This window comes from Felis catus, chromosome B3, assembly GCF_018350175.1.
Source record: "Felis catus isolate Fca126 chromosome B3, F.catus_Fca126_mat1.0, whole genome shotgun sequence".
Lineage (NCBI taxonomy): Eukaryota > Metazoa > Chordata > Mammalia > Carnivora > Felidae > Felis > Felis catus.
In genome coordinates this window covers 41,544,749-41,559,252 of record NC_058373.1, presented here as the reverse complement: position 1 = coordinate 41,559,252, position 14,504 = coordinate 41,544,749, and the positions used below count along the sequence as shown (strand labels likewise).

Here is a 14,504-nt window from a genome sequence, read left to right as displayed (position 1 = left end):
GCACGGCACCCGTTCTCTGCTCATCTGACGTGTCCTTAGGTCATTAGTTCCAACACACTCATCCTTTTTGGCTGCTCTGTCGTTTTGAACACACTAAGGGGTCTGGGGGGCGTTTTTGTGGGGGGAGAAGTAAAAAAAACTTCCAGGGTAAGGACGACTCTCCCAGCCAGCTGGAATTGGTTGACTCTTTTATTGAATATAACACACGTACAGAACAGTGCATGGAGCATCCGTGAACAGCTTGATGAATTCTCCCCCCTCTGAGCACAGCACCCACACCAAGGAACTAACCGTGACCAGCACCCTCCTGGTGCCTCCTTCCAGTCACCTCCACCCCATGAGGGCCCCGGCTACCCTGACCTCCGTCAGCAGACAGTGACTTGAGCGGGCTGGCGTTTATCTCCCACTCACAGGACAACCTGACTGGAAGTGCCCTCCAGTCCACAGTCGGCGGAGCTTCCCGGGCTCAGTAGGATTGATCTGGGACTCACGAGCGGTGGGGAGGGCCTGCTCGGCAGCTCCAAACCCCGCTGACGCACCCAGCTGCTGCCCCAGCCACCCCAGAGGGGTGCACAGGACCGGGGGTGGGGGGGCCGTCTTGCCTATCAGAGGGTTCTCCTGTCTCCAGGCGGGCCGTCCGGGAGCTCAGCCTGGTGACTTTGTGGAGCGGGAGGGGGGAAGAGCTCTCTTTCCATGTGCTTCTAGAAGTCCTACCCTGTGTTCCAGGCCTTGGGAGGTCCCTGGTTCAGGATGACTCACCCGCATTTACGTACAGAGTAGCTGAGGTCTGCAGCCTGGGAAAACTAGCGCGTGGCATTTGGTTGGACTCGCCTCATTCAGGGCAGCCCTCACTGTTTGGAAACCATTTCCCCCGAGCGCCTATGCCAGGCCCTCTGTTTCGCCAGGTGACGCTGAGCACAGGTGCCCGCTGCCAGCCTGGACCCGTCCCTAGCCATCCTTCATTCGTCCTCCTTCACTGGCCCCCACTGAGGGCTGACTCCACATCACGTGTACTCATGTCACTAACAGGAAGCCAGATCTGTCTTTGTGCTCACCCCACGAATGTCACGCACCATTAGACTCTGCCCTCTGCTTCCTCAGCGGGGGGCTGCTACAGAGGTGCCGGCCAGAGCCCGTGGTCAGGAAGAAACGCTTCTGCACCACTCCTGACGGCCCCCCCCCCACCCCACACTGACCCTCCCGAGGAGTCCTGGGGCCCAGACTCTGTGGGTTCTTCCTTTGTCACGTCCCTTGCCCTGCCCTTTCCTTTCCTCTTCAGCCCCTACCACCACATTACTCTCCCTAAAACACAGACTACTCCCGGCCCTGCCCCTCCATCTATGGAAAAAGTGGGAAAGCTCCGCCCTGCCCCTGCCTGTCTCCCCTGTTCAATCCAACCTATCTTTCCAAACTTAGAGTTAATCACTCCCCTATAACTTTTTTTTTTTTAACATTTGTTTATTTATTTTGAGAGAGAGAGAGTGTGTGTGTGTGTGTGTGTGTGTGTGTGCGTGCAAGAGGCAGAGAGACAGAGGGAGACAGAGAGAATCCCAAGCAGGCTCCTTACTGTCAGTGCAGAGCCCAGTGTGGGCGGGGCCTGGATCCCCTGAACCATGAGCTCATGACCTGAGCCGAAATCGAGTCAGATGCTTAACCAACTGAGCCACAGATGCCCCAACTCTTTCTGTACTTGTCGCCCCTCAAATACCACCTTATTTCTTGCCTCCACTCATGTGATCCCATCATCATCTTGGCCAACACCACTTCTCTGAATCCACCACCACACTGAATCCTCTCCATCCTCCACGGCCCAGGTGAAAGCCCTTCTCCTCCAGGAAGCCTTCCTTGACCATCCAGCCCTAACCCTCTCTATCCTCCTCTGAACCATCAGAGCACCGAGCCATTTATTACCTGTCATTATCTATTTAGCTTTGAACTGTGAGCTTCAAGTATTCCCAGGTACAGACCACAGCCCACCCTTCTCATCACCCACGCACTCCGCAGTGTGCCTTGCACACAGCAAATACATAAGGGACGTTAGTAATGATGGAGCCATGCAGTGCTAGGACCAAGGGGACCTTGACCTGTAGGATCATTGGTTAACTAGCTCAGTGACTTTGCTGTGCCTCCTGGGTTAACAAACATCCAGAGGCTAGCTTTTGCAAATCTAAGGCAGACCTTTTTTGGATTCTTACGCTGTCGAGATCAACTCCTCTGCCTGTCACCACTCCTCCTGTGCCAGTGAGGCAGTCCCAGCCTCCTCACTAGACCAGTCCATCTTGCCCATTGCTTGTGACCGTCCCTAACAAGACATTATTAACATTCCTGTGCTTGTCAGTGGACCTGCCACTTGGCCTCCATTCCCACCCCAGCTGACGACCAAATTTCCAGTTCATTGCGACACAGCAGCTGGGCTGATTTCAGGCTGCTAACCTTGCAGGCCCGCCAGAAGTGGCTAATGTCATTCTTGAGCCAATCCCGCAGAAACCCCATTGCTTACTCGATGTCCCTCTCTCTCCTCATGCACGAGGCAGGCATCCCTCTTTCACGAAGGACTAACTGTCACTACCCCTGAGCTATGCTTGTTTACAAACATGGCAACAAGAAGTTAATCCTAGGCACACTGACAGCTTAACTCCTGGGGCCTGAGCCAAACTTCCAGAAAGGAGCCCTTTGTTCTTTGTTTTTTGGAGAATAAATGTCCTCCAGAGGAGAAGGTCTCTCTCCTAGCCAAGGCCCTTGCAGTCTGGAGGTAACCCGGGCACATTCACCTGGGAGGTTTGGTAGAAATCCTTGCAGGAAGCTGGAAGCCTTAACGCTGGGATTCACAGTTTACGTGCACAGAGCAGGCTCCTCGGCTTGGAGAAAGTGCTGCGTGGAACCTGGGTGGGACCGTCCTTTACAGAAGCCTGGGTACCCCCTTTTAATGATAGCAGAGTTGCTCTTCTCAACCCCCACCGTCACCTCCACAGATCGTGGAGTTTCTGGCTTTCTCATTAAATACAGCCATCTCCTCAAAAATAAAAAAGTATGCAAGATCTCTACTTACCAAAATAGCTCCACTTGGATCCTGCAAAGAACAAAACAAGGCAAAGTAAGTGCAACTGAACTTGAGCAAGCTAGAGAAAAATGCAGATTTTATTTTGAAATGGGTGCGGTCACAAAGGAGGTGGACACCCAGGCATAAAACGTCATTGGAGTCGGTGTCAGAACAACCGGTTCCCAGACTCACCGTGCTCCAGAGGGAGGCACAAGGCCATGGGTTCGGGCTGGGGCTCAAGGATCAGGGAGGGGGCTTCTTGATTAGAAGCCTCCCAGATCTTAAGCCAAATTTTATTTTTCTGAGTACGTAATAAAATTCACAAGGCTCAAAACCCAAAAGCTCCCGAAAGGTACCCGTGAAAGCTCCTCCTCCCACCCGCTCTCCCTGCTTCCATTAGAGACAGCCAGTTTTATAGTTGATGAGAACATTTTCACGGTCTGACTCTGCACACACACGTAATCACGTTCTTTCTCCCCCTTTGCACACAAACGTCCGCATACTGGAAACGTGGGTCTGCATCTTACTCCTTCCCACTGAACAGCATACCCTGGAGAGCAGTTCACCTCCGTGCATAAAGAGGAGAAAAGTCATCTCAAAAGGCATGTTCTTCGTGGAGGAAGCTGCCACCCTCACCTGCGTTGTTAGAAGGCCAGGGGCGGTAAGAACGTGGAGAAGTTCTGCCGGGAATATAATGGAAGCCGCCTACCCCCTCCCGCTCCACGCCCTTCACAGGTAGAAGTCCTCTGTTCCCACGTCAAAACACAGTTTGGGAAAAGAGGCTGCTGGGCGGCACTTTTGGTACCCCGCCTGACACCTCCCTCGTCACCTCCAGAAGGACACAGAGACCCTGAATCGAGACTCAGGGTGTCTCAGGGGACACCGCCAGGGAGAGGGACTCTCTAAATCCTAAGTGCCTCTCCTGGCTTCTCTGGAGGCCTCCATCATTCTGGGCCCACGGGGTATAGTCGGAAGAAGCTCTCACGTCTCCTTTCTCTCCTGGGAATTGATTTGCAGTAAAGCTTTAACTGACCAGCAATCTGTTCACTTAGCACAACTGGGCATTTTCTACTCAAGCCAATGGTGATTTTGAAAAGCTAAAAGAGTTTTTTTTTAAAAAAGGGAGGGTGCGCTTGGGTGGCGCATTTGGTTAAGTGTCCGACTCTTGAGCTCGGCTCAGGGCATGACTTCACAGTTTGTGAGTTCGAGTCCCGCATCAGGCTCTCTGCTGTCGGCACGGAGCCTGCTTTGGATGCTTTGTCTCCCCCTCTCTCTGTCCCTCTCTTGTTCATTCTCTCCCTTCCCCCTCTCTCTCAAAATAAATAAACTTAAAAAAAACTTTGGAAATCATTGAGTCTCCTTCTCAATCTGTAGTGTGGGAAAGAAGGGGGTGTTCAGATCTCTTAGAATATCTGATGAGTACCTAAGGACCTCTTCCCCATAAAAATGCCTGTAGGCTTGGACACACAAGATTTCACATACAGGTAATTTCCAGAGGTCCACAGACCCTCTAAAACCTTCTCTGGACCCCATACGAGTTAACAGTCCCAAGATTAACCTTCCCTGAATTAGCAGTTAGATGAAGACATTCAGAACCATGGGGAAACCGAACTTGTACGCTACCCCCAACTGTACCGCTGGACCTTTTACTGAAACAACACTGCAAAGGAACAAAGGAGGCATTGCCGTGGAACCAAGCTACCGAAGACCTCAACCCTCTTTGCTGAACATTTTTCCTTCAGCGGTTTTGCCCGAGGGGTTCATTATTAAAATACAATCATGGATTTCAGGGACAGAAGAAATCAGACTGCCACTTAGGCTGGGCAGCGCACTTGGAAGCTCAGGATCTAGAAGCTCACAAGTCATCGGGGAGTTTATCCTCACCACTAACCCGGAGAGACGGGCCACTGCGGTGAGCCCGGAGACCACCAGAAACACAGCTGCTGCCCGTGAGCAGTCCTGCCTTGTCCAGAAGTTGAATTGCACCTGCCCCAAATCAAATCATAGCCTCAGTCTTCCGCACCTTCCGCTCTCCTCCCCAAAGCTGGCCACGCTGAGGTTTTCCCTACTGTTGTAGCTCTTCTTCTGATGAGGCATCTGTGTGATACTTTGGAAAGCTCAGGGACCAGTGGTATAGAGTGGACATCTGGGACCGTAAAGCCTCGCAGGACCAAGGACTCAGTCTTTCTCAACATTTTTTTTTTTTTTTTTTTTTGGGACAGAGAGAGACAGAGCATGAATGGGGGAGGGGCAGAGAGAGAGAGGGAGACACAGAATCGGATACAGGCTCCAGGCTCCGAGCCATCAGCCCAGAGCCTGACGCGGGGCTGGAACTCACAGACAGCGAGATCGTGACCTGGCTGAAGTCGGACGCTTAACCGACTGCGCCACCCAGGCGCCCCAAGGACTCAGTCTTTAAAAAGCAGCGGCATCCAGAGTAAACGTTCCCGCCCTCCTCTCTCTGAGCAGGCCTGCCTGGTCCTTAAGACCAAGATACAAATGGCAGTGTCTGGAAGGACTCAGGAGCTGGAGGCTGGGGAGAGGAAGCATGATAAAATGAAGGGGAGAGTAGTCTAAGGGGGAGGGGGTTTCAGATGAAGGTCAAGGCCCAGCCTGGTCCATCTTCAGCTCAAAACTAACCTTAGGAAGACTTTCTAAAGGAAGTGTGTGTGTGTGTGTGTGTGTGTGTGTGTGTGTGTGTGTGTATGTTTGCTTTATCTGCAAGTAGCACCTCCTGGTTCCTCGCCTCTAGCTTTAGGGGCAGGAGTCTTTTTTTTTTTTTAATGTTTATTTTTTTTGAGAGAGAGAGAGAGACAGAGTACTAGCTGGGGGTGGGGGGAGGGGGTGGGGGTGCCGAGAGAGAGGAAGACACAGAATCCGAAGCAGGCTCCAGGCTCCGAGCTGTCAGCACAGAGCCTGACTCGGGGCTCAAACTCACAAACCACGAGATTATGACCTGAGTTGAAGTTGGATGCTTAACCAACTGAGCCACCCAGGTACCCCTAGGGGCAGGAGTCTTAACAGACTCACCTGACCATACACAGGAGGCAGGCCAGGCCAAAGCTCCTTCAGCCACATTTCAGAGGCTTCCTGAGGGAGCAGGCTCTTCCAGAAGGAAAATTTTCCCCTTCCTGGAAAGGTGATCTTGTCTGTTAGATGTTGGAGGCTCAGCTCAGTGCCTGTTAGAACCTGCAGGCCTACTCTGTACTGGGCAGGGAGAATGCCCTGAGGGCTCACTGAGGAAGTAGTATGGATAAGGATCCAGGCCAAGGGTTCAGGGCCCGCCTGTTCCCTGTCCTGGGTGTTAGAACCTTCTCTGAGTAACTGTCGTCGGGGAGGCCAGAGACTGTCTAGCTCTCCATACCAGGTTCAGACAGACCAGGCTCTGCAGAATTCATTGAAATGTTCCCCCACAGCAACTAAAAATTCCAAGGTTTTCTCCAGAAGACACTTGACCTCACTTTATTACATTCCCTCCTTCCCGACTCAAGTCATTTTTTTCAGACATTCACCAGTGCCAAACGCTGGAAGTTTAAGTGCTCCAGGGGGAGGGCAGACCACACTCCGATCTCTTTACCTAGCTTCACCCCCCTCCATTCCCAACCTTGGGTTAATACTGACACTCTACATCTCAGTGACGTTTGCTTTGACCTTGTCCCCCAAGGCAGTTAAACAGCCAAGAAACCTGCACGAGGAATAGCAGAGTAAAACCCGTGTTCTTCAACTCTGGGGGGTAGGCAGGCTGGCTACTCAGTGTGGGGTGAAAGTGAATTTTTTTACTGCAAGCTTCCCCCGCCCCAACTTGGAGAATGGGGAGGGAAGCAAGGCAAAGGAGGAGGGAAAGGAAAGGAAGAGGGAGGGCAGGGAGAAGAGGGGAAGAAGAGGAGGGGAGGGCAGGGAGACAGGGGAAGAGACAGCAGGGAGGAGGAGCTGCCCCAGAGTGAGGGGAGTAACAGGCTTTCTGGAAGGCGAGCCAATAAATGGCTGTTTCTCTCCCGTCTTGAGCAGCTTGGAACTACAAGGGAGATTTCTAGCAAAACTTCAGGTCTTGGTGCAGCTTTCTTGAGAGGGGAATCCATGTCAAAGTCTGCAACTGTAAAAATTAATTTCCACTTTTAAATAACCCCTTTCTCCCACCCACCTTCTCTTTCTCCTGGGCCAGATAGGGGAAATAATATCAAGCCTATCTTGCCAGCCAGCGGATTTGAGTTGAATTAAGAGTAATGCCAAAGCTGCAACAGGTCAGCTCCCTAGACCTTCCTCCTGCCCTGCCCCACGGGTACAGTGACCTCCAGGAGAGGAGGAGAGTTGGAGCTTGCACACTACAGAGGAGGTCCAATGTCCCACGACCACTGCCTAGTAGGGGAGGATCCATTTCCAGCCATCATAGTCACTTTCAGGCCTCCTACAAATGTTTCACCCTAATCGCGGTCCAGGAACCAGGCACCTACAAATGCCCCTACAACTTGGGACAGACTCTGTCAAGGGCAGGAGCCACCATCAGTTAGTCACCCAGAAGTTTCCACAAATGTCACCATCTACCCTCAAGAAAAGTGCTCACCCAGCACCTGGAGAGGCAGGGGACAGGTTGGGGTCCTGCTGTTTGTTCCTAAGGATGAACTAACCTTCGCCTTGGCTGCTCACCCAAACTCACTGCCTTGACCTGAGCCTGCAGTTCAGGTCCTCCCTGTCTCCTGTCATCCCATTGGGCACCCTCAGCCTCCAGCCCTTCGGGGTTAAGGGCCCTAATTACACTCAGAAATGAGGTGTGTATGCTCTCCTGAGTGCACACACACTTCCGTTCAGGATAGTGGAGCCCTTCTGGAGAAAAACAGTGATTAAGGATGGGATGCATCATCCCTTAGACTTGGAGGTAAAACGTCATGGTAGAGAGTCTCTCCTCCAAAGAAAAGCATCCTCCACTGTGGAAGGTTCTGCAACTGGGGCGCGGCAAACCCCTCCTGGTAACCACGCAGCCCAGAAGGCCACACTCACTTCTCTGCCATCTACACGTGGACCGAGGCACAGTACCTTAAATCCCGGTTCCCTTTCTCCTCCCTTCAGCAAGTTCCCAAGCCGCCCCTGCCGAGCTGGCGGGAGCTCAAAGAACACACAAAACATCTTTCAATCCGAAGACGACGTGCTTCCCTCAACCGCAACAGGTCGTGCCTCCCAGAAGAAAACGAATTTCCCAAAACGCATTTTCTACATTGTCTAAAAAAACACGCGTTGGAAAGTATGCATGACCTTCCCGGCTCCCCGGAATGATTTTGCTTTAGCATGAGAGAGAGAGAGAGAGCCCCGCAGGAAACCCCTCCGTCCAGGTGTAGCTGAGCTCCTGGACCGGGAGGAAAGAAGAGGCAGGCGCTTTACCGTGCAGCGGGGCCGGGCCGGCTGGCTGTTCGTTTAAGCACAGGAGCAGGAGGACGGCGGCGGCATGCAGTCTGCGGGGCATCGCTGGCTGTCGGGGCGCGGCGGGAGCGCAGCCTGGGCTGCCGCTCCGTCCCCTCCCGGGCTCTCCGCGCTGGGGACCGTGTGCGCGAAGCCCCGCCGCCTTGCGAGCACGTCTGCTCTTCGGGCTCCGGGCTCCCCGCGGGCTGCTTTTAAGGAGCGACTCAGCCCCAAACACATGATGTCATCGTGCAGGGGTGGGGGGGGGGGGAGGGGGGGTGGAGAACGCCCTGCCTACGGGAGGTCTGGTGCCCGGGGCTGCGAGGTGAGTTGTAGCCTGACTCGAGCCGCGCTCCGCGGGGCAGCGCTGCCCCGGGAATCCAGGGCTCGTTGGGAGCAGCGGGCAGGTGTGGGTCGAGAGCCGCCTGCCTCGGCCCCGCCAGGACGGGTGCGGCTGGGGACTGGCTCCACTGGTCACCGCCTTGATCTGTGGCTGCCCTTAAGTGAGAAGGGCCCTGAGTATAATGCCACACGGACAAGTGCCTCCTTCGGGACGCCCAGTTGCGTGCCTGCCTGGACCGGGCACACATCAGGGACTGGAAAGGACAGCAAAGGGGCTGCACTCCAATTCAGAATTTCCGCAGGTTGTGCAGTGCAGCCTTGCTTTTGAATTTGCACACAAAGAAATTAATTAATTAAGAATAGGTAAATAGGGGAGGCAGTGAACAGCTTTAGGAAGCAATTAGACTTTCCCTGGTAACATGTTAAGTAGACAAGGCTCATATTCGTTCGTAGTACCAATCCGTTCTCTACGAAGCTGGGGGGCGGGGTGTCCCTTCTGTGGGGTAGAAAAAGACTTCGATTATTTATTGAGTACCTTCTGTGTGTCAGGCACTGTACTAGGCATTTTGCATCATGCATCAATGTCTGAGTTCTGCTTCCCATGCATATTATCATCACCTGTTGCTCATTTCTGCCCATTTTTCTCACATATCTGTATTCTTTTCTTTTCTTTCTCTCTTTTTTTTTTTTTTTTTTGAGAGAGAGAGAGAGAGAGCTCAAGCAGCAGAGGGGCAGAGGGAGGAGAGAGAGAGAAGCTTCAGCAGGCTTCATGCCCAGTGCTAGCTGGACATGGGGCTCAGTCTCATGACTGGAGATCATGACCTGAGCTGAAATCAAGAGTCACGTGCTTCACTGACTGAGCCACGCAAGCACCCCTGTATTCTTTCAAGTATGTGTATACATACATCTAGTCACATACACATGGTTCTGATTCCCCTTTGTATTTAGTCCATGTTCATTTGTTAAGTCAAAAGTCTTACTAACCTGCTGCCTCGGTACGTCTTCCTCCTGCTGTTACTGCCACTTGCCATTCCCACATCCTTGTCGTTTGTTCTTTTGGCTTCCCCGGGCCGTCTCCATGTCTGCACTGCTCCCCGTGCTGGGCTCAATTTCCTTCCTGCTCTGCGACCTTGCCTGTTCTCTCGGCTCCAGCTGCCTATAGACGCTGTACAGACCACATGGTGTGCTGAAGGGCACCCACCGGCCCTGGTACACGACCCCTGCTTTTGTGACTTGGCCCATCCTGCCCTCTTCTCTTGGCCACAGCAGCCTGACCAGCCTCCCATCTCTCCGGTCTGTGCTGACTCTCAAGCCTATGTGGACTCTCAGGCTGGCCTCAGTGACCAGTGAAACCACTTGTCCATGCGGGTTTGGGAGGGAAAGAGCAGCTTCTGTGCTGACAGTCACCAGCAAGCACATGCCACCCACATTAGAAGGGGTGCTACTGTTCTGTCCCCAGCAGCTCAGCTACTGTTTGCATTAATCAAGAGCCCTGAAGTCTTCTTAAGGAAGTAGCTACAAAGACAATCTTGTTACTGGCACTTCCAGACCACAGCAGGCTTAAGGATGACCTTTTCTGCCTCCAAATCTTGATAAAGAGCCTTGACTAAGCTCCAGAGCAGCGAGTGAACAGTTCACTTACAGTTCTTAAGACATTCCTGCCTCCGATTTGTCATCAAGGGCTTTGGAAGATTAAATGTACTTGAAGGACACAAGAGATAGGGAAGAGCTGTTGCAGGTTCAGAGATGCACACACGGAACCTGTGCAGATGAAATCATTCACCCCACGTCTCACAACGACTTAAAGGTACCCTGGGCCATGCACACACATTTCGTTACTCTCAGTTCAGGTGTTTTCCCATTATGTCTGGCTAAACATTAAGTTCAATTTCTCCTTGAACATGCATCTCTAAGTCTTCTCCAAGGATCCTCTGAGATCGAGGTGGACGGGTTTAGAAAAGAGGGGGGATTTAATAGAAGAGTAAGGCAAGATTGTGAAGTGGGTTTGGTGGAGAGAAAGGAGAGGGCTGGGATGTTCACTGCGTGTCTAGAACAGAGATGTGGTTAATTAGTAAAGAATGGATAGCAATCCAAAGAGAATTGAGAATATCAACTAAGACCCAATTGCCCTGCTTTGAGTGATTTTTTTTTTAAGTTTAGGGGATCAGAAAGGGGGAAAAGCAAGCAGGAATGGATGGAGTGACCAAATTTCTAAAGTATTAAAGCTGAACATCAAGCACCCCCTCGCTCCCCAACAAACAGCACAAACCTAACCAGCTTAAGTTCCCAACTCTGGGAGCCTTCCCTGCCAGAGGCTCCCTGAAGCCTGCGTAACTGGACATGCACGGGCTCGCTTTGCCATCATCAGATGGGGCTGTCATCCGCCAATAAATAATCCATTACTCAATGGGTTAAGGTGGAAAACGGACCCGTGGCACACAAAATGTGGCAGCTGGCCACCAAACAACATGCCCAGGCAGAAGGCTCCAGGGTGAGGAGCTCCTGTATAATGTCGCCATCTGAATTGACGAGAGGGCGAGGCTGCTGAGTCAAAGGGCAGAGAAGTGTGGGGCAAAGGAACTCGAGATTTGGTGTCGGGGGGGTCTGGGCTGAAATGCCTGCCCCATCACTACTTACCGAATGGCCTTGACAGTGGTACAACCTCTTGAAACTTCAGTTTCCTCCTCTGTATAGTGCAGGTTGTAATCCTGGTCCCTGGGTGACTAACAGAAATGATATATGGCTGGAATGAGGGCGAGCGGAAACTTTTCTGTTCATTCATTCACCCTCTGTGTGCCAGGCGCTGTCCTAGGCGTTCTCCTTGCTCTTGGAGAGTGTGGAAACGTAAAACAACCTCATAAACAACTATATCAGATTGGAATAAGTGCGATGGAAGGTTGATGTATAACCAGACGGGAACCACTCTGCCTGGGGCAATGAGGGAAGACATCATCCATGTAAGAATTAGATTCTGTGACTTCATAAAACCTCTGAAGCACACTGCTAATGCCAATCTCTTCTTTCCCAGAGCTGGCATCGTTTGGCCATACATAAGCCAATGTGTAGCTATAAGCATTCCAGTATAAAGAGTTTGATTTCCTGGGGCACCTGGGTGGCTCAGTCGGTGAAGCGTCTGACTTCGGCTCAGGTCACGATCTCACAGTTTGTGAGTTCAAGCCCCGCGTCGGACTCTGTGCTGTGTGCTGACAGCTCAGAGCCTGGAGCCTGCTTTGGATTCTGTGTCTCCCTCTCTCTCTGCCCTTCCCCCATTCGTACTTTGACACACTCTCTCTCTCTGTCTCTCTCTGTAAATAAGTAAACATTTAAAAAAATTTTTTTAAGGAGAAAAAAATAATTTGATTTCCTAAGGTATGAACTAACTTTTCACATAGTGTCACTCAGGGTTGCCCAGGTGGCTCAGTCGGTTAGGCATCTGACTCTTGATCTCAGGTCAGGTCTTCATCTCAGGGTCCTTGAGTTCAAGGCCTGTGCTGGGCCCCAGGCTGAGCGTGAAGCCTACTTAAAAACAAACAAACAAACAAACAAACAAACAGTGTCACTCAGTTGGGAATGACTTGTTTATGGGGCTAACGAAAGGACTAGTGGGCGGAGGACTAACATTTAGTGACCACCCACCGTTTGGCACTGTGCATGGCACTTTATTCTCACAACAGCTTGTGAGGATAGTGTTAGGATTGCCATTTCACAGATAAGGAATCTGAGGCGTGGCAAGGTTAACTCCTTTCCTTGAACGAGGCTGTTGGGTGGGAGAAACTGAATCCTCAACCAGACGATTCTCTGTCTCCAAGACCCAGGCAGGCTCTTTTCACGGCTCCCCTAACAAATACCTTAGATGGGGATACTTTGTATCCTTCTAGGATGAGGATTCTTTCATTTTTTAGATGCTTTGATCATTTATTTGTGGATTGGGGGCACAATGTGCCAGAATGCCCAGCATGGGCCGTGGCTGTGTCCTCCCTGACCCCCATGGGGTTACTGAGAGCCCCTGCACTCTGATCAACGCATAGCACATCTGCCAAAATGTGATACGAGGAACCTGAGACCACAGAGCTTTGATATGACGCGTCTCTCCAGCAAATGAGAATATGAGCCCGACTGCCTAGTTACTTGTTATAGTAATGGACTTGTTATATAATGAACCAAGGAAAGGGAGTATGGAGGAAGGCAGAGGGAAAGGAAGGAAGGAAGGGAGGAAGGGAGGGAGGGAGGGAGGAAGGAAGGAAGGAAGGAAAAGGAAGGACAAGGAAGGAAAAGGAAGGAAGGAAGGAGGGAAGGAAGGAAAGGAGGAAGGGAGGAAGGAAGGGGAGGGAGGAAAGGAAAGGAAGAAGGAAGGAAAAAGCCACAGGTTTTTCTTTGACTTGGGTAATACCTGAGGAGACCTCTGGGCCAAGACTTGCACAGACCCCTTGATCCTGGTGCAAGTGTCTAGGTCTTTGAAAATGCAGTCACTTTTGCAGCTTTATTCACATGGGCTCCTTCACTTGTGAAGCTGTGGCTTGGAGTCATAGCCTCTGCGTGAACCCTAGCTACCCTGCTCACTTTCAGGCAGGATCGTCACAGGGTAGAGTGACCCACAGGAAAGAATGCTGGACTCATGGCTTTGCCAGGAATGAGCTCTGGGCTTATAGCAGATCTCTTGCCCAGCATAGGCCTCAGTTTTCCGATCTGTAAGTTGAAGTAAGAATGTCTAGCCACACACAGGGTTGCGAGTGTGGGATGAGACCATAGATGTGACAGTACGTCGGAAAACCAAGTGAAAGTACTCGACAAACACGATATTCCTAAGAGAGGGCTTGAAACAAAAGATATTGTTTTGATCTCGGCCTTGGTTTACCAAAGAAAATGAAAACTGGATTCCAACAAGGGACCATAAGTTCTCATTCAGCCCCTGCCACCAGTTACCATGGCAACTTGTGACTCTGGTCCAGCTACTTGTCCGCTGAATCCTTCAGCTGTTGCTTCTGTCAAGTGGGAAATAATGGCTTGTCATCAGGACTTTTATAAAGCACTCTGCATGATTAATAACAAAATGACAGTAATTTAAAATTCTATGCACAAGGAAGTACGCATTGTCAGTGAGAATAAACCTTGGTGCAATATGTTTCCTCTTTCCAGGCAAACGATTCTGAAAACCATGGTTAGCCGACAAGAGACTGCTTAGGAGATATAATTAGACTACAATAGCTTAAGGTTTCTCACATCCATCTCCTTTCACCCCTGCTGGTTGGATCCACTCTTCTCTAACCTCGGAGGTTTGGTCCAGATCCTGGACTATTCACCGAAAGTGAATAGTCCTCATATCAATTCTGACAACTTCCGCCCGGGGTTAGGAAGGCCGAATGGTATAAAGAGTTCGGCATCACATGAACCTGGGTTTTGAAAGTCAGCAACACCACTCACTACCCATGGGAACTTGGGCAAGTCACTTAGCCTCTCTGAGTTTCAGTTGCCTATTTTTCTTTTCTTTTTTCTTTTCTTTTCTTTTCTTTCTTTTTTTTTTTTGAGAGATAGAGGGAGTGAGAAGGGAAGAGGGGCAAAGGGAGAGAGAGAGAGAGAGAGAGAGAGAGAGAGAGTCTCAGACAGGCTCCATGCTCAGCACAGAGCTCAACATGGGGCTCAATCTCACAACTGTGAGATCATGACCTGAGCCAAAATCAAGAGTCAGATGCTTAACTGACTGAGATACCCAGGCACCCCTCCTGTTTTCCTT

General features: G+C 51.2%; 2 protein-coding genes across 8 annotated transcripts in view; one reads left to right on the top strand and one right to left on the bottom strand.

Moving 5' to 3' along the window:
- Nucleotides 1–8,638, bottom strand: part of CA12 (carbonic anhydrase 12) — a 51,850-nt gene extending 43,212 nt beyond the window's left edge. For all 6 annotated transcript variants that reach the window (XM_023255241.2, XM_023255242.2, XM_023255243.2 and 3 more), the window contains exons 1-2: nucleotides 8,414–8,638; nucleotides 3,050–3,070 (exon numbers count right to left, since the gene is read on the bottom strand). In XM_023255241.2, coding sequence (XP_023111009.2) covers nucleotides 3,050–3,070; nucleotides 8,414–8,495 — 103 coding nt within the window. In that variant the 5' untranslated portion in view covers nucleotides 8,496–8,638. The remainder of the gene's footprint in view (nucleotides 1–3,049; nucleotides 3,071–8,413) is intronic.
- Nucleotides 1–14,504, top strand: part of APH1B (aph-1 homolog B, gamma-secretase subunit) — a 138,683-nt gene that overhangs the window by 100,866 nt on the left and 23,313 nt on the right. The gene's annotated exons all lie outside the window — the stretch shown is intronic.